Consider the following 20,761-nt stretch of genomic DNA (forward strand, 5'->3'; position numbering starts at 1 on the left):
GTTTAACAGCTTTAAGCTATGCCGGCCATCTAGTGGTCACAACAAATGAAACACAAGATTTGATTCAAGACTCCAGCACTGCAGGTGGCAGTAAGTCAACAATATTAGCTTTACACTTTTTTCAAACATCAAAAGAGGAAGAAAATTGACTAACATAATGGCACAGATAGAGCGTTGCGATCTCTATACATCTCTATGGTCTTACTACAGTATGTCTGGACAGATGGTTGATGTCAAATGTGAGTCCAAATAATCTTATTGATCAGCTACCTGAGTTTAGATCAAATGTCACTATAAAGACCCACTGGTGTCACATACAGTAGGTATATCTGAGGGGTTAACATACACAGCCTGTATCTGACTCCAGCTAAGCAGCAGAACATAGGTTATTCCTGGGAGGTTTGTTCTAGGGCCTGTGTCTCAACATTTCCTCTGAAATGCCACAGCACCAACAACTTTGGGGGGGAAGGTGCCCCTTTTGGGGGGGGGATGATTGACATCGGGAAGAGTGTCTACCTATTTGGCCTCCCGAGTGGCGCAGCATCTCAGTGCTAGAGGCGTCACTACAGACCCTGGTTTGATTCCAGGCTGTATCACAACCGGCTGTGATTGGGAGTCCCACAATTGGCCCAGCGTCGTTAGGGTTTGGTCGGGGTAGGCCATCATTGTAAATAAGAATTTGTTCTTAACTGACTTGCCTAGTTAAATAAATATCATCTGATCAGAGTGAATGATGATGTAATAGTTATCTATGCTATTGAAACAAACTTGTTTTTACTTCATTTGAGTTTGTTCTGCAGCTGAAATCTGCATCTTACTAAGAAGCAGTGGAAATGCCCCATTCTTTGTCACTAACAGTGAGAGACACATAGGACAGATCCAACTCAAAAGTAGCCTCCTACCAGTATTCAAGTCTCCCCGCCCGGTGCCAGTGGCCCCTGCATGCAAGTCAGAAGAGTGAGCTCTTGCGGCGGGGGACATTTTCTGAGATTCAAGAACTTATGAAATTAGCTAGTTTGATGTGTAATTCGTTACATTTAAAATGTAATTAAAAAGTAATACATAACATTTCAAAAATCCACCGAGCTGCAAGGGCACATTTTCATTGGAGGGCAAAAGGGCATGTACTCAGGCATTGGTTGAGCCCTATCTGTTCACATGCCTGAGCCTGACTACGCTTCCTGTTTGGAATAACAATGTTCTGTGATTAGTTGGTGTTTGTATAGATGCCATTGTTCATGTATTTCCACTGCCCAGATTGTAGCCTCCTGTACCAGTTGAGTGGTATATGGGCGGATCTCAAATGCATTCATAAATGTTACAACTGTAGATAAAATACCAGCGGATAATAGATTTTGTTTACCTCGTGGGTCTTGAAGAAGGTTGATATCTCCAGAGTGTTCCTGATTTCCTTCAGTCTGTCCAGATAACAGTTCTGAAAACAGACAGGCGAGAACAAAATAGGTATTATTCAATCTACCCAGGGAGATGTGGGAAAATCTGAGCTGAAAATCTTTCATTAATTCAAGGCTCAAGGTGAAAGTGTGTAATTTCATGTACAAACTATGTTAGAAATACCCCAAAATTGAACTGAATTTATTCATTACACAACGTTACTCATAAACAGACCATTGTGTGAATTTGATAACTCCATAGTGCAAACCTTATTGGCCAACAGATCAGCTCAGTAGAGAGAGATGAAGATCATATATGAGTGACAGTTAAGTACACAACAGTGGGGCCAAGGCCCACCACACAATGACAGATATAGTGGGTTTGGCTGGGCTTGCCAGCCTTGGCTTGAGCCTAGTGGTGCCAGATAAACACATGACAAACCAATGTGGAATGGAATGGAGGAAATCTTGTTTGAATGTTTAGTTTCGGGTTAGGTTAAATGCGGAAGACACATTTCAGTTGAATGCATTCCGTTGTACAACTGACTAGGTATCCCCCTTTCTCTTTACTTTCCCTTTCCCTGCCCTGTTTCCAGAACCCTGGGAGGCCCACATCACACACAGCCTCCCACGGCTATGACCTCACTTCCTGGGCCATTAGAGAGGGGGAAGTCCATGGGAGCTCCCTCCAGAGGCCTTTAGACCATGGCGAAGTGGGAGGGAGGTCTGTCACAGTGGTAGGGGGCTCTGGCTCACAGACACATAGATGGAGGCACACACACTCACACACCGAGAGACTCACACACACATGCACACACACTCACCAGGATGTTCTGGTTTCCTTTGACAAAGTCAGTGAATGCCTCTGTCACTTGCTCCCTGCTCCTGGTCTTTTTAAAGTCTCTGTTTACTGTCCCGTCTTCCTTCTGCAAAGAGGAAGGGAAAGAAAGAGCTGAGGATGGGGCCTCCAACATTACATTATGTCTGAGGCCTCTATCATTCAAGGGGAGGCAAAATAACTTCAAAAGTCAAACCCATAACGTGGAACTTACTATACCATTCTACATACTGTAGGTATTTCTCTACGCAGGAAAACCCTGCTGAAAGTGATGAACAAAACAGGAAAGTGGCCCAATGTTTTGCATCATATTGCTTAGACAGCAGGACATGTCTGCACATACTTATTGTGCACATATTCAAACACTACCACAACGCTGTGCTTTACTGTCTCAGTAGATACACTACATGACCAAAAGCATCTCAAACATCTCAGTCCAAAATCATGGCCATTAAAATGAAGTTGGTCCCCCCTTTACTGCTATGAGAGCCTCCACTCTTCTGGGAAGGCTTTCCACTAGATGTTGGAACATTGCTGCAGGGACTTGCTTTCATTCAGCCACAAGAGCATTAGTGAGGTCGGGCACTGATGTTGGGCGATTAGGCCTGGCTCGCAGTCGGCGTTCCAATTCATCTCAAAGGTGTTCAATGGGGTCAAGGTCAGGGATCTGTGCAGGGCAGTCAAGTTCTTCCACACCGATCTCGACAAACCATTTCTGTATGGACCTCGCTTTGTGCATGGGGGCATTATCATGCTGAAACAGGAAAGAGCCTTCCCCAAACTGTTGCCACAAAGTTGGAAGCACAGAATCGTCTAGAACGTCATTGTATGCTGTAGCGTTAAGATTTCCATTCACTGGAACCAAGGGGCATAGCCCGAACCATGAAAAACAGCCCCAGACCAGTATCCTCCTCCACCAAACTTTACAGTTGGCACTATGCATTCGGGCAGGTAGTGTTCTCCTGGCATCCGCCAAACCCAGATTTGTCCGTTGGACTGCCAGATGGTGAAGCGTGATTCATCACTCGAGAAAAACGCGTTTCCACTGCTCTAGAGTCCCACTCCAGCTGACGCTTGGCATTGCACAAGGTCATCTTAGGCTTGTGTGCGGCTGCTCCACTATGGAAACACATTTCATTAAGCTCCCGACGAACAGTTATTGTGCTGACGTTACTTCCAGAGGCAGTTTGGAACTTGGTAGTGAGTGTTGCAACAGAGGACAGACGATTTTTACGTGCTACACGCTTCAGCACTCGGCGGTCTCATTCTGTGAGCTTGTGTGGCCTACCACTTCGTGGCTGAGACTTTGTTGCTCCTAGACGTTCACTTCACAATAACAGCACTTACAGTTGACCGGGGCAGCTCTAGCAGGGCAGAAGTTTGACAAACTGACTTGTTGGAAAGGTGGCATCCTATGACGGTGCCACGTTGAAAGTCACTGAGCTCTTCAGTACGGGCCTTTCTACTGCTAATGTTTGTCAATGGAGATTGCATGGCTGTGTGCTCTATTTTATACACCTGTCAGCAACAGGTGTGGCTGAAATAGCCGAATCCACTAATTTGAGGGGGTGTCCACATACTTTTCTATATATATATACTGCTCAAAAAAATAAAGCGAACACTTAAACAACACAATGTAACTCCAAGTCAATCACACTTCAGTGAAATCAAACTGTCCACTTAGGAAGCAACACTGAGGTTTGCTGTGTCTGTCAGCGTAGTGTCCAGAGCATGGAGGCGCTACCAGGAGACAGGCCAGTACATCAGGAGACGTGGAGGAGGCCGTAGGAGGGCAACAACCCAGCAGCAGGAGGAGGAGCACTGCCAGAGCCCTGCAAAATGACCTCCAGCAGGCCACAAATGTGCATGTGTCTGCTCAAACGGTCAGAAACAGACTCCAAGAGGGTGGTAATGAGGGCCCGACGTCCACAGGTGGGGGTTGTGCTTACAGCCCAACACAGTGCAGGACGTTTGGCATTTGCCAGAGAACACCAAGATTGGCAAATTCGCCACTGGCACCCTGTGCTCTTCACAGATGAAAGCAGGTTCACACTGAGCACATGTGACAGATGTCTGGAGTCTGGAGACGCCGTGGAGAACGTTCTGCTGCCTGCAACATCCTCCAGCATGATCGGTTTGGCGGTGGGTCAGTCATGGTGTGGGGTGGCATTTCTTTGGGGGGCCGCACAGCCCTCCATGTGCTCGCCAGAGGTAGCCTGACTGCCATTAGGTACCGAGATGAGATCCTCAGACCCCTTGTGAGACCATATTCTGGTGCGGTTGGCCCTGGGTTCCTCCTAATGCAAGACAATGCTAGACCTCATGTGGCTGGAGTGTGTCAGCAGTTCCTGCAAGAGGAAGGCATTGATGCTATGGACTGGCCCGCCCGTTCCCCAGACCTGAATCCAATTGAGCACATCTGGGACATCATGTCTCGCTCCATCCACCAACGCCACGTTGCACCACAGACTTTCCAGGAGTTGGCAGATGCTTTAGTCCAGGTCTGGGAGGAGATCCCTCAGGAGACCATCCGCCACCTCATCAGGAGCATGCCCAGGCGTTGTAGGGAGGTCATACAGGCACGTGGAGGCCACACACACTACTGAGCCTCATTTTGACTTGTTTTAAGGACATTACATCAAAGTTGGATCAGCCTGTAGTGTGGTTTTCCACTTTAATTTTGAGTGTGACTCCAAATCCAGACCTCCATGGGTTGATAAGTTGGATTTCCATTGATTATTTTTGTGTGATTTTGTTGTCAGCACATTCAACTATGTTAAGAAAAAAGTATTTAATAAGATTATTTCATTCATTCAGATCTAGGATGTGTTATTTTACTGTTCCCTTTATTTTTTTGAGCAGTGTATATATATATATATATAATGTAGGTGGTTGTCTCAACTAGCTTAAGATAAAGATAAACATTTTAAGATGAATGCACTAACTGTAACTGTGGATAAGAGCGTCTGTCAAACGTAAATATGCAAGCAGACAATAATATGGGCATTGAGCTGGGACCCAACAGACACAATAGCAGCTGTGTGAACTCAAAAAACTCAGAGAGCCTTTTGATTCCACACACAGTCTCCGAGGGCAACCCCTGATGTCATGACAACAGAGAGAGCCAGAGGAGCCCCGCGAGCCGCGGCCATCTATGGACATGGTTGAAGTGGAAAACTCCGGACAGCCCTACCGCTGCCGCTGCTCCCTACACTGCCGGTCCAGTCTGAACTATTCATCCAGCACATCTGTCTGTAGCCCTCCAGAGTCAAACCACAGGCCCTCATTAGAGGAGACAGATTCTGGAAGATGGTGTTACGGCCCAAACATGGCCAGGATGTCTCCCTCTTGGCTTTAGGAGGAATTAGACTACCCTCGTGTAATCTAATTGCCTAGGAAGGATATGCTGCAGATATGCTCTTTTTTGTTGTTGTTGCTCCCAGTTTTTTACAAGTAAGATTATTAGTATGCTTAGCTTTAATGAGGCAGAATCACACGATCAGACCATCTGTCTGTCTGTCTGCTGCACTGAATCTATTAATGTCAGCTTGGAGGAGACTGATGGTGTGTGGGAGTGAATGGGATGCTTCAGCAACTGATGTTACTGTCAATTGAAGTGTCACAAGCAGGCCCTATGTGTGACAAAAACACTCAACACAGCCTATACACACTGAGACTAAAGAGAAGGGATCCCCTCCTGTTGGCCCTGGCAACCCTCAGTATGAGGAATGCTATTAAGGGGCGACTGCAGGTTATGTCTGTACGCAAACCAAGCAGGACCATCATGGTCAGCCCTTACAAGCAGAATTACACTCTCGATTTCCCATTATAACTTTTTTCCTTATGGATAGATTTTGAAATCTGTGGTTTTTTTCACCGTTAATAATTTTGACTAGTAACTACCGAATGTACAGACTGGCATATGCAGGATTTTGTCATCTTCCCTATAGTGTTTAATTTTCTCAACAATTGACTGTTAAGTGAGTTTTAGAAAGTATGATGGCAGGTAGTCTAGCGGTTAAGAGCGTGGGGCAGGTAACTGAAAGGTCGCTGGTTTGAATACCCGAGTGACAAGGTGAAAATCTGTCGATATGCCCTTGACCAAGGCGCTTAACCCTAATTGCTCCTATAAGTTGCTTTGGATAAGAGCGTCTGCTAAATGACTGAAATGTAAATGTTACAATGCATCACTCTACTGTATATCACGGTGCATAGTAGTGTCCATTCACACAGCAGTTCAGCTGTCCTCACCTTGATGCCCTCGATGCGGAAGCCTAGTGTAGCGGTGGAGCTGATGGTCTCTCTCCACTTCATGTAGCGGGGCTTGGTGACCGCCTGCTGCTCCTGCTCCTCTGGTGTGGGCGCCAGGGGGTCAACCTCCACCATCTTCTGGTACATGTCCTTCCTTAGACTGGGCTTTTTACGGGCCTTGGTCAGCTCCTCCTCCAGGTATGTCCTTTGGTGGACAGAGAAGCAAAAGAGATTACTCACTCATTCCTATCGGTTTGGTACTGACTTGTTGAATGGGATTTTATGGTTTTATGGTGTTACCAGTCCAGCAACAAAATAAATGTCCTTTTATGGGACAATATAAAGGATATTTGTACTCTACATCTTAGAATACAAACGTTGTCCAATACAATAACGATAATTCTTGTTTGACAAAGTTGTTATAGTATTGTCGTGGCTATAGTGAGTGATCATATCCCAGGAGCCAACATGTGAATGAAGAAGAGCAACTGTTTTATTTCACATAATATACTTTAGAAGACAGGAGGGGTTCCCTTTTCCTCAGTTCAACCCTGAATAAGGGCCTCTGTTTTCTCAACCTTTCCTTTGCAGATTCAAATTCTGATTTGTGTTGCAGCAGCCAGCTACCTCAATAACAGGCCAGGCTTTAGCCTGTTAGAGCTGCGCCACATTGTTGTGTTTGGACAGGCCGGTTTATAATTTGCTAATATCCTGACCATCTGGTTATCTCTAACTCTGTCCATCTCTGCAGTGCAGTGCCCTTCCAGAGAATGTTCACATGAGCAAACAAAGCTGTGCTATAGAGGAAAAGAGAGGAGAGGGAGAGAGCAACACGGCTATTCATTTCAACAATATAGGATCCTGTATCAAAACAGGCCTGACCTGTTAGCATACAGTTTAAAGTGGCTCGGAAGACACTCCAATACTTCATTGGTCACTAATAACATTACAAAGTGGCTAAGGAGAGAACAATTATAACCCATATATGGTATACATCTGATGTAAACTTAACAAGGGAGAGTTTGGCAACTGTAACACATATGTGGAGTTCAGCAGCCAAATAATTAAGCCAAAGGAATGGAATTGGATTCACAACACTTTCCCCACAGGCTGATTTAAGTCATGGTGTGAGAGCGGGGCCAGCTGGCTGTCTGCTAGCTACAGGACCATCTCTTCACTGTAGGGGAGGGTGATGGTCACTCCTCGGTGCTAGGCCTAATGGATGTCTGCCTGACTAAATATTGGACCTTACCCTAACCTGTCAAACCGGAACAAAGAGATCTGAGTTACCATGCCGTTTAGGTTGCTAGTAAAACAGTCTGATTTTGATTTAACCCCCTAAAACTTTAGTTTAGGATATCCACAGGGTAAACTGAGATTAGATCTGTGCCTAATCGCAACCTCAACGCCGAGATGCACCTGCCTATGAAAGTGTGTCATTCCAAGTGTCCGACACTCACCTGACGCCCATCTTGCAGTCCATGACGCAGGGCAGGTCGAACTCAGAGAGCAGGTCGTCCATCTGGTTGTACTTCTCCCCGTCCTTCTCCACGTCTCCGTGGTAGGCTGGTACGTAGGGTTGCAGCACGTCATTCATCAGCCAGTCCAGGCAGCGCTGCTCACAGTCACAGTGCTTCTTCAGGATCCGCCCGTTAGCCCCCGCCTTGAAACTGCCTGAGAGGAACCATCACATGCAATAAAAACATTTAGACAAACTACAGTAGAGGTTGTAGGCCTGGTTTACATTGTTTGGTCCTGTTGCCAAACAAAAAGGTCTTATCTGATTCTGAGTGAAATATTCAATTACAGGTAGCCTAGTTAAAGTAAATACTAATATTATGAAACTCTTAGCTATGCCATAATTGTAGTACTGAGCCTTTGAATATATGATGTACAAGTATATCCTGATGCTTAGCATGAGACTATATTTGAATTCCAAACACAATGGTCACTGTAGCGTATCCAATCCAGCCGGGAGAAGGAGAGCGGAACACAGAACACACATTCCTTCCATAGCCTTATCCCAGAATCCCCACATTCCGGAAGCAGCGTTGTCAAGGCCTACCTGCATGACCCGCCAGCTGGATCCAAGGGTACTTCTTCTTGAAGGACATGACGAACGGAGACCAGTGGACCATGTTCTTGATCTTCTTCCATGACTTGTGCTGTATGGATGGCAAACAGAGGATGCTTTGAGTAAACCTACACTGTGTTGTGTTCCTTGCACAGTACTCAAGTCTGTTTTCATAGCAAACACTGCAGTATTACAAGAGAAAAAAACAAAACAGTTCTCTGTTGTGCATGGACGTCATTGTTAATTTATTATCCATTCAGAATCCAACCCGCCACACTTTAACATTTGACTCCTTTTCCTGTCAATCACTAATCACAGTTGAGTGTATTATTTTTGCAGTTCATGGTTAAAACAGAGATTTTTCTCTCAAGAGATGGTCACAGTCAGGCACACATCTTAACTAATATTAGCATACACCACAGAATTATTACAGACCACAGGAATAATAGAAACCAAGGGCAAAATTGTGGTGTAGATATTGGGAGGGGAGAAGGGAAAACAGTAGAAGGGGTGTCCGGGGATTCCCCAGAATTTGTTTTGACATATTAAAAAGCATTTCCTGCAATTCTACACAGTTTGACATGACTTATGATGCCTCTCTTGAGGGGTATATGGAGGGGTATTTTAAGTGGAAGGATAAGTCGTCACCATCATTAATGAAGGTATTTCAAGGCAAATATTAAGACACAAAATACTGAGTTGTATTATAATGATGCACACATGTATATTTATTTAAATCAAGACACAAAAGATGAATACTGAGTTTTATTATAATGATCCACATGAATATTTACATAAGAAAGTTCCTGCAATTGTAGAGTTTGACATTAATAATATTTCTTTAATATTGAATATCTCTTTAATAAGTTAAATATCTAAATGCTACCTTTTAACTATTGTCTTAAATGACAGCTGTTTTTTAGACTGAATATCACGACTCTAAATATACTGGAAGGTATATTTTATCTCAGCCCCCCACCTGTAAACTATGAAAACTACAAAACTTGATAGTCAATGTACAGTTGAAGTCGTAGGTTTACATACACCTTAGCCAAATACATTTAAACTCAGTTTTTCACAATTCCTGACATTTAATCTTAGTAAAAATTCCCTGTCTTAGGTCAGTTAGGATCACTTTATTCTAAGAATGTGAAATGTCAGAATAATAGTAGAGAGAATGATTTATTTCAGCTTTTATTTCTTTCATCACATTCCCAGTGGGTCAGAAGTTTACATACACTCAATTAGTAATTGGTAGCATTGCCTATAAATTGTTTAACTTGGGTCAAACATTTCGGGTAGCCTTCCACAACCATCCCACAATAAGTTGGGTGAATTTTGGCCCTTTCCTCCTGCCAGAGTTGGTGTAACTGAGTCAGGTTTGTAGGCCTCCTTGCTCGCACACGCCTTTTCAGTTCTGCCCACAAATTTTCTATAGGATTGAGGTCAGGGCTTTGTGATGGCCACTCCAATACTTTGACTTTGTTGTCCTTAACCTATTTTGCCACAACTTTGGAAGTATGCTTGGGGTCATTATCCATTTGGAAGACCCATTTGCGACCAAGCAAGACTGATGTCTTGAGATGTTGCTTCAATATATCCACATCATTTTCCTTTCTCATGATGCCATCTATTTTGTGAAGTGAACCAGTCTCTCCTGCAGCAAATCACCCCCACAACATGAGGCTGCCACCCCCGTGCTTCACGGTTGGGATGGTATTCTTCGGCTTGCAAGCCTCCCCCTTTTTCCTCTTTGTCCCCATGTGCAGTTGCAAACCGTAGTCTGCCTTTTTTATGGCGGTTTTGGAGCAGTGGCTTCTTCCTTGCTGAGCGGCCTTTCAGGTTATGTCGACATGGGACTCGTTTTACTGTAGATACTGTTGTACCTGTTTCCTCCAGCATCTTCACAAGGTCCTTTGCTCTTGTTCTGGGATTGATTTGCACTTTTAGCACCAAAGTACGTTCATCTCTAGGAGACAGAACGCGTCTCCTTCCTGAGCGGTATGACGGCTGCATGGTCCCTTGGTGTTTATGCTTGCATACTATTGTTTGTACAGATGAACATGGTACCTTCAGGCATTTGGAAATTGCTCCCAAGGATGAACCAGACTTGTGGAGGTCTACAAAAACAATTCTGAGGTCTTGGCTGATTTCTTTTGATTTTCCCATGATGCCAAGCAAAGAGGCACTGACTTTCAAGGTAGGCCTTGAAAAACATCCACAGGTACACCTCCAATTGACTCAAATAATCAGAAGCTTCTAAAGCCATGACATCATTTTCTGAAGTTTTCCAAGCTGTTTAAAGGCACAGTCAACTTGTGTCATGCACAAAGTAGATGTCCTAACTGACTTGCCAAAACTATAGTTTGTTAACAAGAAATTTGTGGAGTGGTTGAAAAACGAGTTTAATGACTCCAACCTAAGTGTATGGAAACTTCTGACTTCAACTATATGATAAACTTAGTAGATGATATCCTATAATGATCATTATGGCATTGGGACACCTCAGGGTCCAGTGTGGTCTGAGCTGAACTGAGGACTGAATGAATGCCTGTTGGAGAGAGAGAGAGAGAGAGAGAGACAGAGAGAGAGTCAGGGAGAGTCTCCATTGAAACTGTAAATTAGTCCAGAAGTAATATTTCACTTACTGCTACTGAAGCTTGAGGGTGTATGTAACTGGTTCCAGGCTGTGCTCTAAAGGTGACTGACATACACATCTGACTACATGGCAAGTGCTGCCTTGGGTGAGGCTTAGCAGCACACTGAAATCAGGGACGATTCTAGGATAATTTGAAGGCAGATGGAGGGACATTGGGTAGTGAAAAGTGTCTGCATACAAAACAATTGGTGAGTCCTGGCTTTGTGAATATTCCAGTCATGAATAGTCTTTTTACCATGTGGCATTAAAAGTCATCTTCCTGTTACCTTGTCCTTGCTGTGTTCTGGGGAACACCTACCACCACGGGGCCCCCCAACCCAAAAACCAACAAAAACATTTTGGGGGGAAAACCGCTAACTTCCCACATTTCAACACATTTTGCCATGGGCAGAGAGAAAAATTTGCAGATTTGTAATGCTATTTTATACATTTTGTCATGAGACTGTGAGAACATTTTGCAGTTTTAAAACTAACTTCCTGCAATTCAACACATTTTGCCATGGGGCAGAAAGAAAAATTTGCTGTTTTATAGCTTATCTCCTGCTATTCTTCACATTGTGCCATGAAGATGAGAGAAAATGTTGCAGTTTGCCATTGCTTATGATGTGCTTATATGCTATCTGGTGTTGGTAAAATACAACCTTCTTGTGCGTCGCATGCTTTGTTCACAAAGGAATCTAAGGTCATAACATGTTTAAAAATGTACAGAGAAGAGGTTTAAGGAGTCTGCTGCTGCTGTTGCCAAATCATTAGGATGGTCTCAATCTAACTAAGTGCAAAGGGTCTGCGCCAAGGCATTATGAGTCCCATGTAAAACAGTTAACGGCAGAGTGTGTTTGTCAGGATGAGTTCCAGCCTAGTCGCTGTGCTCTGCCGATGGGTAACATTGTGTTATTCCCCCTCACTGGACGTCCCTGAGAGAGCTCTCTTTAATTTTCCGTTTTGGCATAGCCAGTGCATTCTTCACTCCGCTAGCTGATCTGCACCTCGGATGGATGTGGGGTTTCCCTTAGCCACCAACCGACAACAGCACTCTGGTCTCTCTCGGCCCAAGGCCAGGGAAGCCTTTACCCCCCCTCCCCCCAAGCACCAGACCCAGCAGAGTGCTCTCCAAGACACACTGTGAGCACACACACACCATTCAAGGTGCTCTCCCACACTGAGCCAGGGTGCACTTTGAACTCAGGGACTCCCACACACATACAAAAGCAAGGACGAACGCACAAACAACAGCCGTTCTGGCAAACACAGTGAGATGTTTAAGAGCAGCTCTTAAGAGTTAAGACCATTAAAACGCACTTCAGCACTTGAATAATTGCTGGGGAATCTTACTCCACATAATTAAGAGATATCTGGTTTATTTTCTCTCAGCTGACTGGCTATACTTGCCATGTTTATATTCTCTCGTCTGACTTTGAAAAAACAATGACAAAGCAACTTCCCATCCATGGAACAATGTATATCTAGATGTGATGACAAGGTATATGACTATCTTTGAACCGTGCACGTGCACCCAGATGGAAATATCTGTTTTCAGTAAGTAGATGAAGTTACATTAAGAAGTTTATAAAAGGCACTAGAGTTTTTTCCATCACTTGAGCTGTGCTCCAACGGTGGGGGGGATCCACTCATACTGCTCTTCACAGTAGATGTAAGAGAATATCAGGGAGGCTAGAGGTTGGTTCACACACATATACACGAGTGCTCTTTCTTTCTCTCTCTCTCACACTCACTCACTCACTCACTCTCACACACACCGTTTCACGTAGTAGAAACTGACTGAACCAGGGGTCAGCTGCGCAGCGGTGGCGCTCAGGGAGAGGCAGGGCCAGATCATCAGATAACAGCAGCACCAGGGACAGGCCTGAGTGTGAGCTTTCCCCTTAGGCCTGTTTATGTGTTTCTCAGCTACCCACGATCATAAAAGCAACCCAACCACACCCTCACATGACAAACATTACAGATACAGCCCAATCACACGCCAACAGCCTACAAGAATACATACATCAACGACACAATTAGATAACCACATGCTTTAATGCTTTCCTGACGTTACTCTGTCTAAAAAAAAGTAAGCAGTGCAAGTATTATTATGTAGTAATAACATCACACCCATTTCCACAGAGGACACACACCAGATATACAGTACACTCATAAATGCAGTAAAATCTAAATCACATTTTATTTGTCACATGCTTCGTAAACAACAGGTGTAGAATAACAGTGAAATGCTTACTTACGGGCCCTTCCCAACAATGCAGAGAGAACAATTATAGAAAAATAATAACACAAGGAATAAATACACAATGAGTAATGATAACTTCGCTATATGCATGGGGCACCAGTACCGAGTCGATGTGCAGGGGTATGAGGTAATTGAGGTCGATATGTAAATGTAGGTAAGTGACTAAGCAACAGAAGAGATAATAAGCAGTAGCAGCGTATGTGATGAATCAAAAATAATTAGTGCAAAAAGGGGTCAATGCAGATAGTCTATGACTTTGGTGGATGGATTCTTTGACAATTTTTAAGGGACTTCCTCTGACACCGCCTGGTATAGAGGTCCTGGATGGCAGGGAGCTCGGCCCCTGTGATGTACTGGGCCATATGCACTACCCTCTGTAGCGCATTGCAGTCGGATGCCAAGCAGTTGCCATATCAAGCGGTGACGCAGCCAGTAAAGATGCTCTCAATGGTGCAGCTGTAGAAACCATTTTTATAATTATAATTATAGACAATATAATAGTGTCTCATCGCTGCAACTCCCTCTGGAGAGGCGAAGGTCGAGTTATGCATCCTTTCCAACATGACCCGCCAAACCGCGCTCCTTAACTTCATCGGGGAAAGGGGCAGTATTTTGATGTCCGGATGAAAAGTGTGCCCGTAGTAAACTGCCTACTACTCAGGCCCAGAAGGTAGGAAATTGAGATTATTAGTAGATTTGGATAGAAAACACTCTGAAGTTTCTAAAAATGTTTGAATGATGTCTGTGAGTACAACGGAACTCATATGGCAGGCAAAAACCTGAGAAAAAATCCAACCAGGAAGTGTGGAAATCTGAGGTTGTAGTTTTTCAAGTGATTCCCTATCCAGTATACAGTGCTTATGGGGTCATATTGCACTTCCTAAGGCTTCCGCTAGATGTCAACAGTCTTTAGAACATTGTTTCATGCTTCTACTGTGACTGGGGAGAGAATAAGAGCAATTGGAATCAGATGACTGAGAAAATTACATGAGCTCAATCGTGCGCACTCACATGAGAGTTAGCTGTGTTCCTTTTCATTTCTGAAGACAAAGGAATCGTCCGGTTGGAATATTATGGAAGATTTATGATAAAAACATCCTAAAGATTGATTCTATACATCGTTTGACATGTTTCTACGAACTGTAATATACGTTTTTTGACTTTTCGTCTGAACTCACTGCGCGAGTACAGTGGATTTGGAGTACTCGACTGAACGCACAAACAAAATTGAGATATTTGAGCATAAAGATGAACTTTATCGAACAAAACAAACATTTATTCTGGAACTGGGATTCCTGGGAGTGCAATCCGATGAAGATCATCAAAGGTAAGTGAATATTTATAATGTAATTTTTGTCATTTCTGTTGACTCCAAAATGGCGGGTATCTGTATGGCTTGTTTTGATATCTGAGCGCTGTAGTCAGATTATTGCAAAGTTGGCTTTTGCCGAAAAGCTTTTTGGAAATCTGACACAGCGGTTGCATTAAGGAGAAGTGTATCTATAATTCTTTGAATAACAGTTGAATATTTTATCAATGTTTATGATGAATATTTCTGTAAATGGATGTGCTCATTCACCGGAAGTTTTGGGAGGCAAAACATTTCTGAACATTACACGCCAATGTAAAATGGGGTTTTTGGATATAAATATGAACTTTATCGAGCAAAACATACATGTATTGTGTAACATGAAGTCCTATGAGTGCCATCTGATGAAGATCATCAAAGGTTAGTGATTAATTTTAACTGTATTTCTGGTTTTTGTGACGCCTCTCCTTGCTTGGAAAATGGCTGTGTGGTTTTTCTTGTCTAGGCGCTGTCCTAACATAATTTAATGTTATGCTTTTGCCGTAAAGCCTTTTTGAAATCAGACAATGTGGTTGGATTAATGAGAAGTGTATCTTTAAAATGGGATATAATAGTTGTATGTTTGAGAAATTTGAATTATGAGATTTTTGTTGTTTTGAATTTGGCGCCCTGCTATTTCACTGGCTTTTGAATAGTGTGTCCCACATACCCCAGAGAGGTTAACACCCGCCAGCTTAAACCGGAGGCCAGTGGCACCAATGTGTCTGAGGAAACACCGTTCAACTGATGACCGAAGTCAGCCTGCAGGCTCCCGGCCCGTCACAAGGAGTCGCCAGAGCCAAGTTAAGCCCCCCCCCGGCCAACAAATAAAAACATTGCAGGTAGAACATTTCCTGACACAAATGAATATCCTATAAATCATATTGGCAACGCTTGGCATGTCTGCAATGAACTAGAAACCTTGTATCAACTATCAACTGGGTCCGACCCGAAGCTCAAGCCAGCAAACTAGAAACCTTGTATCAACTATCAATTGGGTCCGATCAGAAGCTCAAGCTACTAAACTAGAAACCTTGCATTAACTATCAACTGGGTCCGACCCGAAGCTCAAGCTAGCAAACTAGAAACCTTGCATTAACTATCAACTGGGTCCGATCCGAAGCTCAAGCTAGCAAACTAGAAACCTTGCATTAACTGTAATGGGGAATTGTAATGGGGAATTGATAGACACTAAAAATCAAAGGACAAAAACAATTCACACAATGAAGTTATGAAACAATGAATGTGCACAAAGTGGCAGGAGAGAGTGCATTCTGTAGAGAGACGCAGCTTGTGCATCTTAGCCACAATCCCCTTCTTCTTGGACTGTCCACTGAGACAGGTGCGAATCAGACAGGTGTCTCGTGTGACATAAAAAAGCCCGTCAGGAAGTCTAGCATCCAGTTGCAGAGGGAGGTGTTCAGTCCCGGGGTCCTGAGTTTAGTGACGAGCTTGGAGGACACTATGGTGTTAAACGCTAAGCTGTAGTCAATGAACAGCATTATGACATAGGTGTTCCTCTTGTCCAGGAGGGAGAGGGCAGGGTGGAGTACAATAGAGATTGCGTCATGTGGGGATCTGTTGGGGCGGTATGCAAATCGGAGTAGGTCCAGGGTATCTGGGATGATGGTGTTGATGTGAGCCATGACCAGCCTTTCAAAGCATTTCATGGCTACAGATGTGAGCGATAGTCTTTTAGACAGGTTACCTTGGCGTTCTTGGGCACAGGAACTATGGTGGTCTGCTTGAAACATGTAGATATTACAGACCAGGTCAGGGAGAGGTTTAAAATGTCAGTGAAGACATGTTGCCAGCTGGACAGCACATACTCTGAGTACAAGTCCTGGTAATCCGTCTGGCCCCGTGGCCTTATGAATGTACATCAGCTACGGAGAGCGAGATCACACAGCCGTCTGGAACAGCTTGTGCTCTCATGCATGGTTCAGTGTTGCTTGCCTTGAAGCAAGCATAGAAGGCATTTAGCTTGTCTGGTAGGCTTGCATCACTGGGCAGCTCGCGGCTAGATTTCCCTTTGCAATCTGTGATAGTTTGCAAACCATGCTACATCCGATGAGCGTCAGAGCCGGCATAGTAGAATTCGATCTTAGTCCTACGCTTTGGCTGTTTGATGGCTAATTGACGGTCGTAGCAGGATTTCTTATAAGAGTCTGGATTAGTGTCCCGCTTCTTGAATGTAATCCATGGCTTCTGGTTGGGATATGTACGTAAGTGCTGCCACAGTTGGGGGGACGTTGTCAATACACTTATTAATGAAACCAGTAACTGATGTTGTAAACTCCTCAATGTTATCAGATGAACCCTGGAACATATTCTAGTCTGTGCTAGCGAAACAGTTCGGTAGCATAGCATCCGTTTCATCGGGGCGCAACAATGGTACTTCCTGTTTGAGATTTTGCTTGTAAGCAGGAATCAGGAGGATAGTTATGGTCAAATTTTCCAAAGAGAGGGGGCGAGGGAGAGCCTTGTATGCGTTTCTGTGTGTGGAGTAAAGGTAATGAAGTGTTTTGTCGCCTCTAGTTGCACAGGTGACATGCTGGTAAAAATGTGGATTTCAGTTTCCCTGCATTAAAATCACCGGCCATGGGAAGCGATGCCTCCAGATGTGCATTTTCTTGTTTGCTTATGGCCCTATACAGCTCCTTGAGTGCGGTATTAGTGCCAGCATCGGTTTGTGGTGGTAAATAGACAGCTACGAAAAATAACAAGTGACATCAATAAGGGATCATAGCTTTCACCGGGATTCACCTGGTCAGTCTATGTCATTGAAAGAGCAGAGTTCTTAATATTTTGTACACTCAGTGTATATTATCCATGTCCTTGTTCAGCCACGACTCAGAGAAACATAAAATATTACAGTTCTTCAGGTCCTGGCGACAGGACAGTCTTGAGCGGAGCTCTTCTAGTTTGTTCTCTAGTGATTGTACGCTTGTCAATAGAACGAAGGGTAGAGGCGGTTTATTTGCTCGCCAACGAAGTCTTATCAGAATGCCGGCTCGTTTGCCTCTCTTTCGCCGTTGCATCCTCTTTTGAGTCCTGGGGATTATGGCCGGTCCGGAGTCAGCAGAACATCCAGAGCTGGCAACTCGTTGAAGTAGAAATTGCCATCCAAATTGAGGTTAGTGATCACTGTTCTGATGTTCGGAAGCTGTTTTCGGTCATAGGAAATGATGGCGGAGACATTATGTACAAAAAAAGATCAGCATAAAAAAAACACACACAAAATAGCAGAATTGGTCAGGAGCCTGTAAAACGGCTGCTATCCACTGCAGCGTCATCTTTTTCATGCACATGTATACACACATCCGACGTATAATCAGATAAGCACTTGCTTTCCTGGTGCTACTCCATCCATAGTGAAAAAGTAGTGTAGCTACAGTAAGTAGCGACTACAATATAACGGCTCCACCTAGTTCTGTTCAAAAGATATCCCTTAAAAAACTCAATCCATCATTAGTGTTGGAAATTGTGAAACCATTCGCCCTTTGAGTTAACGGTTTAAAAGAGAAAGTATCTCTGTGTTCTGTCATATTTATGTGTGTTCAGATGAAAGGAGAGTGAGTGACTCATCTACATTTCTCACAGCTCAGCTCAGACACTGGGGGTTCTGGTCTGTATCAAGGTGGCTGATGGGAAACAGAACCGACCAGGCCGCGGTGGCTTGGGATATGGTTGGGAGTTATTAAAAACACATTAGTGTTTAGTGACCCTTTGGGTCTCCGGGACCAGGATTGAGAAGCACTGCCTCTGAGCAGTGTAGAAATATCCATGAGCTTGTCTGAAATTGTGAATTATAAAATGTGTAATGGCTTGAAATGTGAAATATGAAAACTGGGAAGGACCTTAATAAATATATATATATATTTTTTTTTATTAACACAGACCGACAGGTACTGGGCCACAGCACCGAGACAACATGAAGGGTGCAGGGGAAGGGGTGAGATGAGCGGGGAGAGAAAGTAGACTGACAGTCCCCTCACAGACTGGAGAGACAGATTAAAACAAGTCAGAGTCTGGAGGAAGCAGTGGAGCCATGGAGATGAGGTGGAGACTTGGGAAACAGAGGATGCAGGAAAAGTCTGTGAGACAGGAGCTGACTGGAGTGACTGCTATGGAGGGATGGAGGGAAGGAAGAGGGAGGATGGGGAGGGAGGAGGTCAAGTCAAGATGGGTGGTCAAAAGAATTAATGGAAATTTGTGACAGAGAATTGCTATGCACGTATTCATTCAATATTTTCCATGCTGAATAAATGAGAGCACATGCACAACAATGCATAGCGGAATTAAATATATATAAGCACTGCAGTCATAACTAATTTCTTCATATCTAAAAGCACTTTACAATTCAAATTTGAGGTACTTGTCACTGAATTCCTTTTACATCCAATGACCACTCAACATAACTTTCAAACCATGATAACGTTTTATCAGGACAGAGATAAGACTCATATAGAACACATAATTGTAATGGTTTAATAAATGAGAGTAACACCTCTTTATACAGTAGCAGGAAACCGCTATAACTTCAGTAGAATCTAACCTCTAAAGCCAAAGCATGTTTTTGTTACAGTACCTGCAGCTGTCTGAGGAAGAGGAGGATAGATGCTGAGACAACACCCAGCATAGGGACAATCAGGCTCCACATGTGAGAGACAAAAGACGACATGGTGGCAGATGGATGGATGCTGCACTCTGTTTCTCCTATAGCTGCCTGCTATAATCAGAGTCTTCACAGGGGCAGGACCAGGCTTATGGCTCATTTGTTTCACAAAGCCACCTTGGAAAAACAAAATCAGGGCCATGCAAATGAGCTGGTATGACTTTGAGAGTGAGCACTTGAGAGGCCACCCGGCGTCCGTCCACACGGCCCTGCTGCCTGTGGCCGGGCTGAGTCTGTGTCCTGCTCGCCCATGCAAATCACCAGTTCCTCAAACGCACAAATCACAAACATGTGGGAACTGCATAGACATGAGTTTTCTCAGGTTGCAGCATGTTAGACACACATCAGGACAAGGTGAGACAAACAGACAAACACCCCGACCAACACTCAACAACACACAGTGAACATACAGAATCCCAGCTCTGTCTAATGTCAGTCTATTTATACTTGGCAAACACTTGGTAGTAAAAGAGCTGTGTTATCGTTGTTTATTTTCATATCCAGATATTATAACTGGCATTAAATCCATAAAACACACAGTGATTCTGTTAGCATGGCTCTTATAATCCAGATACAGCGTATGGTTTAGCTAACTACAGTACTAGAATACATTTTTGGAGAGAGAGAGAGAGAGAGAGAGAGAGAGAGAGAGAGAGAGAGAGAGAGAGAGGACAAATGCAGTCCATAATATATAGGCTATTTACATAACCTCCTTTCCTGAGGAGTCTCTGGGGTTGTCTTCAGAGAGGATCTGAGGCCACTGCGGTGGTGTGACGTATTTTGGGTGATTTGTCCCTGTGAGACTTCCTTTTCCTGTATTCCTGGAATGATGGATTCCCCCAACTCTACTGCTCCTCTCTGGACTAAATACATATCTCCTCTTAGATAAAATGTAGGAAGAACATAATATACCTCTCCTTATACCCACTCTGGCAGCCATGCCAAGCACTGGAGAGCGGTGTTTTGAGGGAAACTCAGAATTATCAATTCAAGTGAAATCTGGAATTTCTTTATTGGAACAACTTCCATCATAGCATATTGTGGCCTGTTTGTGGAATATATTGTTTACTTTCTAGCAACATTTAATATTTGATGGAATACTTCTGGTACCTATGAAGTTGTGTATTATTTGCATTACATAATGAACCATTGTGTCCACAGACATTAGAGGCCATGCACTCTCTGTCATTAGGCAGAGCTGAAAAGGGTTTGATCTTGTACCACATGATAATCAGGTATTTGCATGCAGACTCAGAGACAGATTTACATGACTA

At 43.8% G+C, this 20,761-nt stretch overlaps 1 protein-coding gene across 2 annotated transcripts in view; it reads right to left on the minus strand.

Moving 5' to 3' along the window:
- itpkb (inositol-trisphosphate 3-kinase B) overlaps nucleotides 1–20,761 on the minus strand; it is a 49,873-nt gene that overhangs the window by 3,675 nt on the left and 25,437 nt on the right. For both annotated transcript variants that reach the window (XM_014205228.2, XM_014205229.2), the window contains exons 3-7: nucleotides 8,549–8,648; nucleotides 7,944–8,157; nucleotides 6,484–6,688; nucleotides 2,219–2,320; nucleotides 1,364–1,435 (exon numbers count right to left, since the gene is read on the minus strand). In XM_014205228.2, the coding sequence (XP_014060703.1) occupies nucleotides 1,364–1,435; nucleotides 2,219–2,320; nucleotides 6,484–6,688; nucleotides 7,944–8,157; nucleotides 8,549–8,648 (693 nt within the window). The remainder of the gene's footprint in view (nucleotides 1–1,363; nucleotides 1,436–2,218; nucleotides 2,321–6,483; nucleotides 6,689–7,943; nucleotides 8,158–8,548; nucleotides 8,649–20,761) is intronic.

The sequence above is a fragment of the Salmo salar genome, chromosome ssa06 (assembly GCF_905237065.1).
Source record: "Salmo salar chromosome ssa06, Ssal_v3.1, whole genome shotgun sequence".
Lineage (NCBI taxonomy): Eukaryota > Metazoa > Chordata > Actinopteri > Salmoniformes > Salmonidae > Salmo > Salmo salar.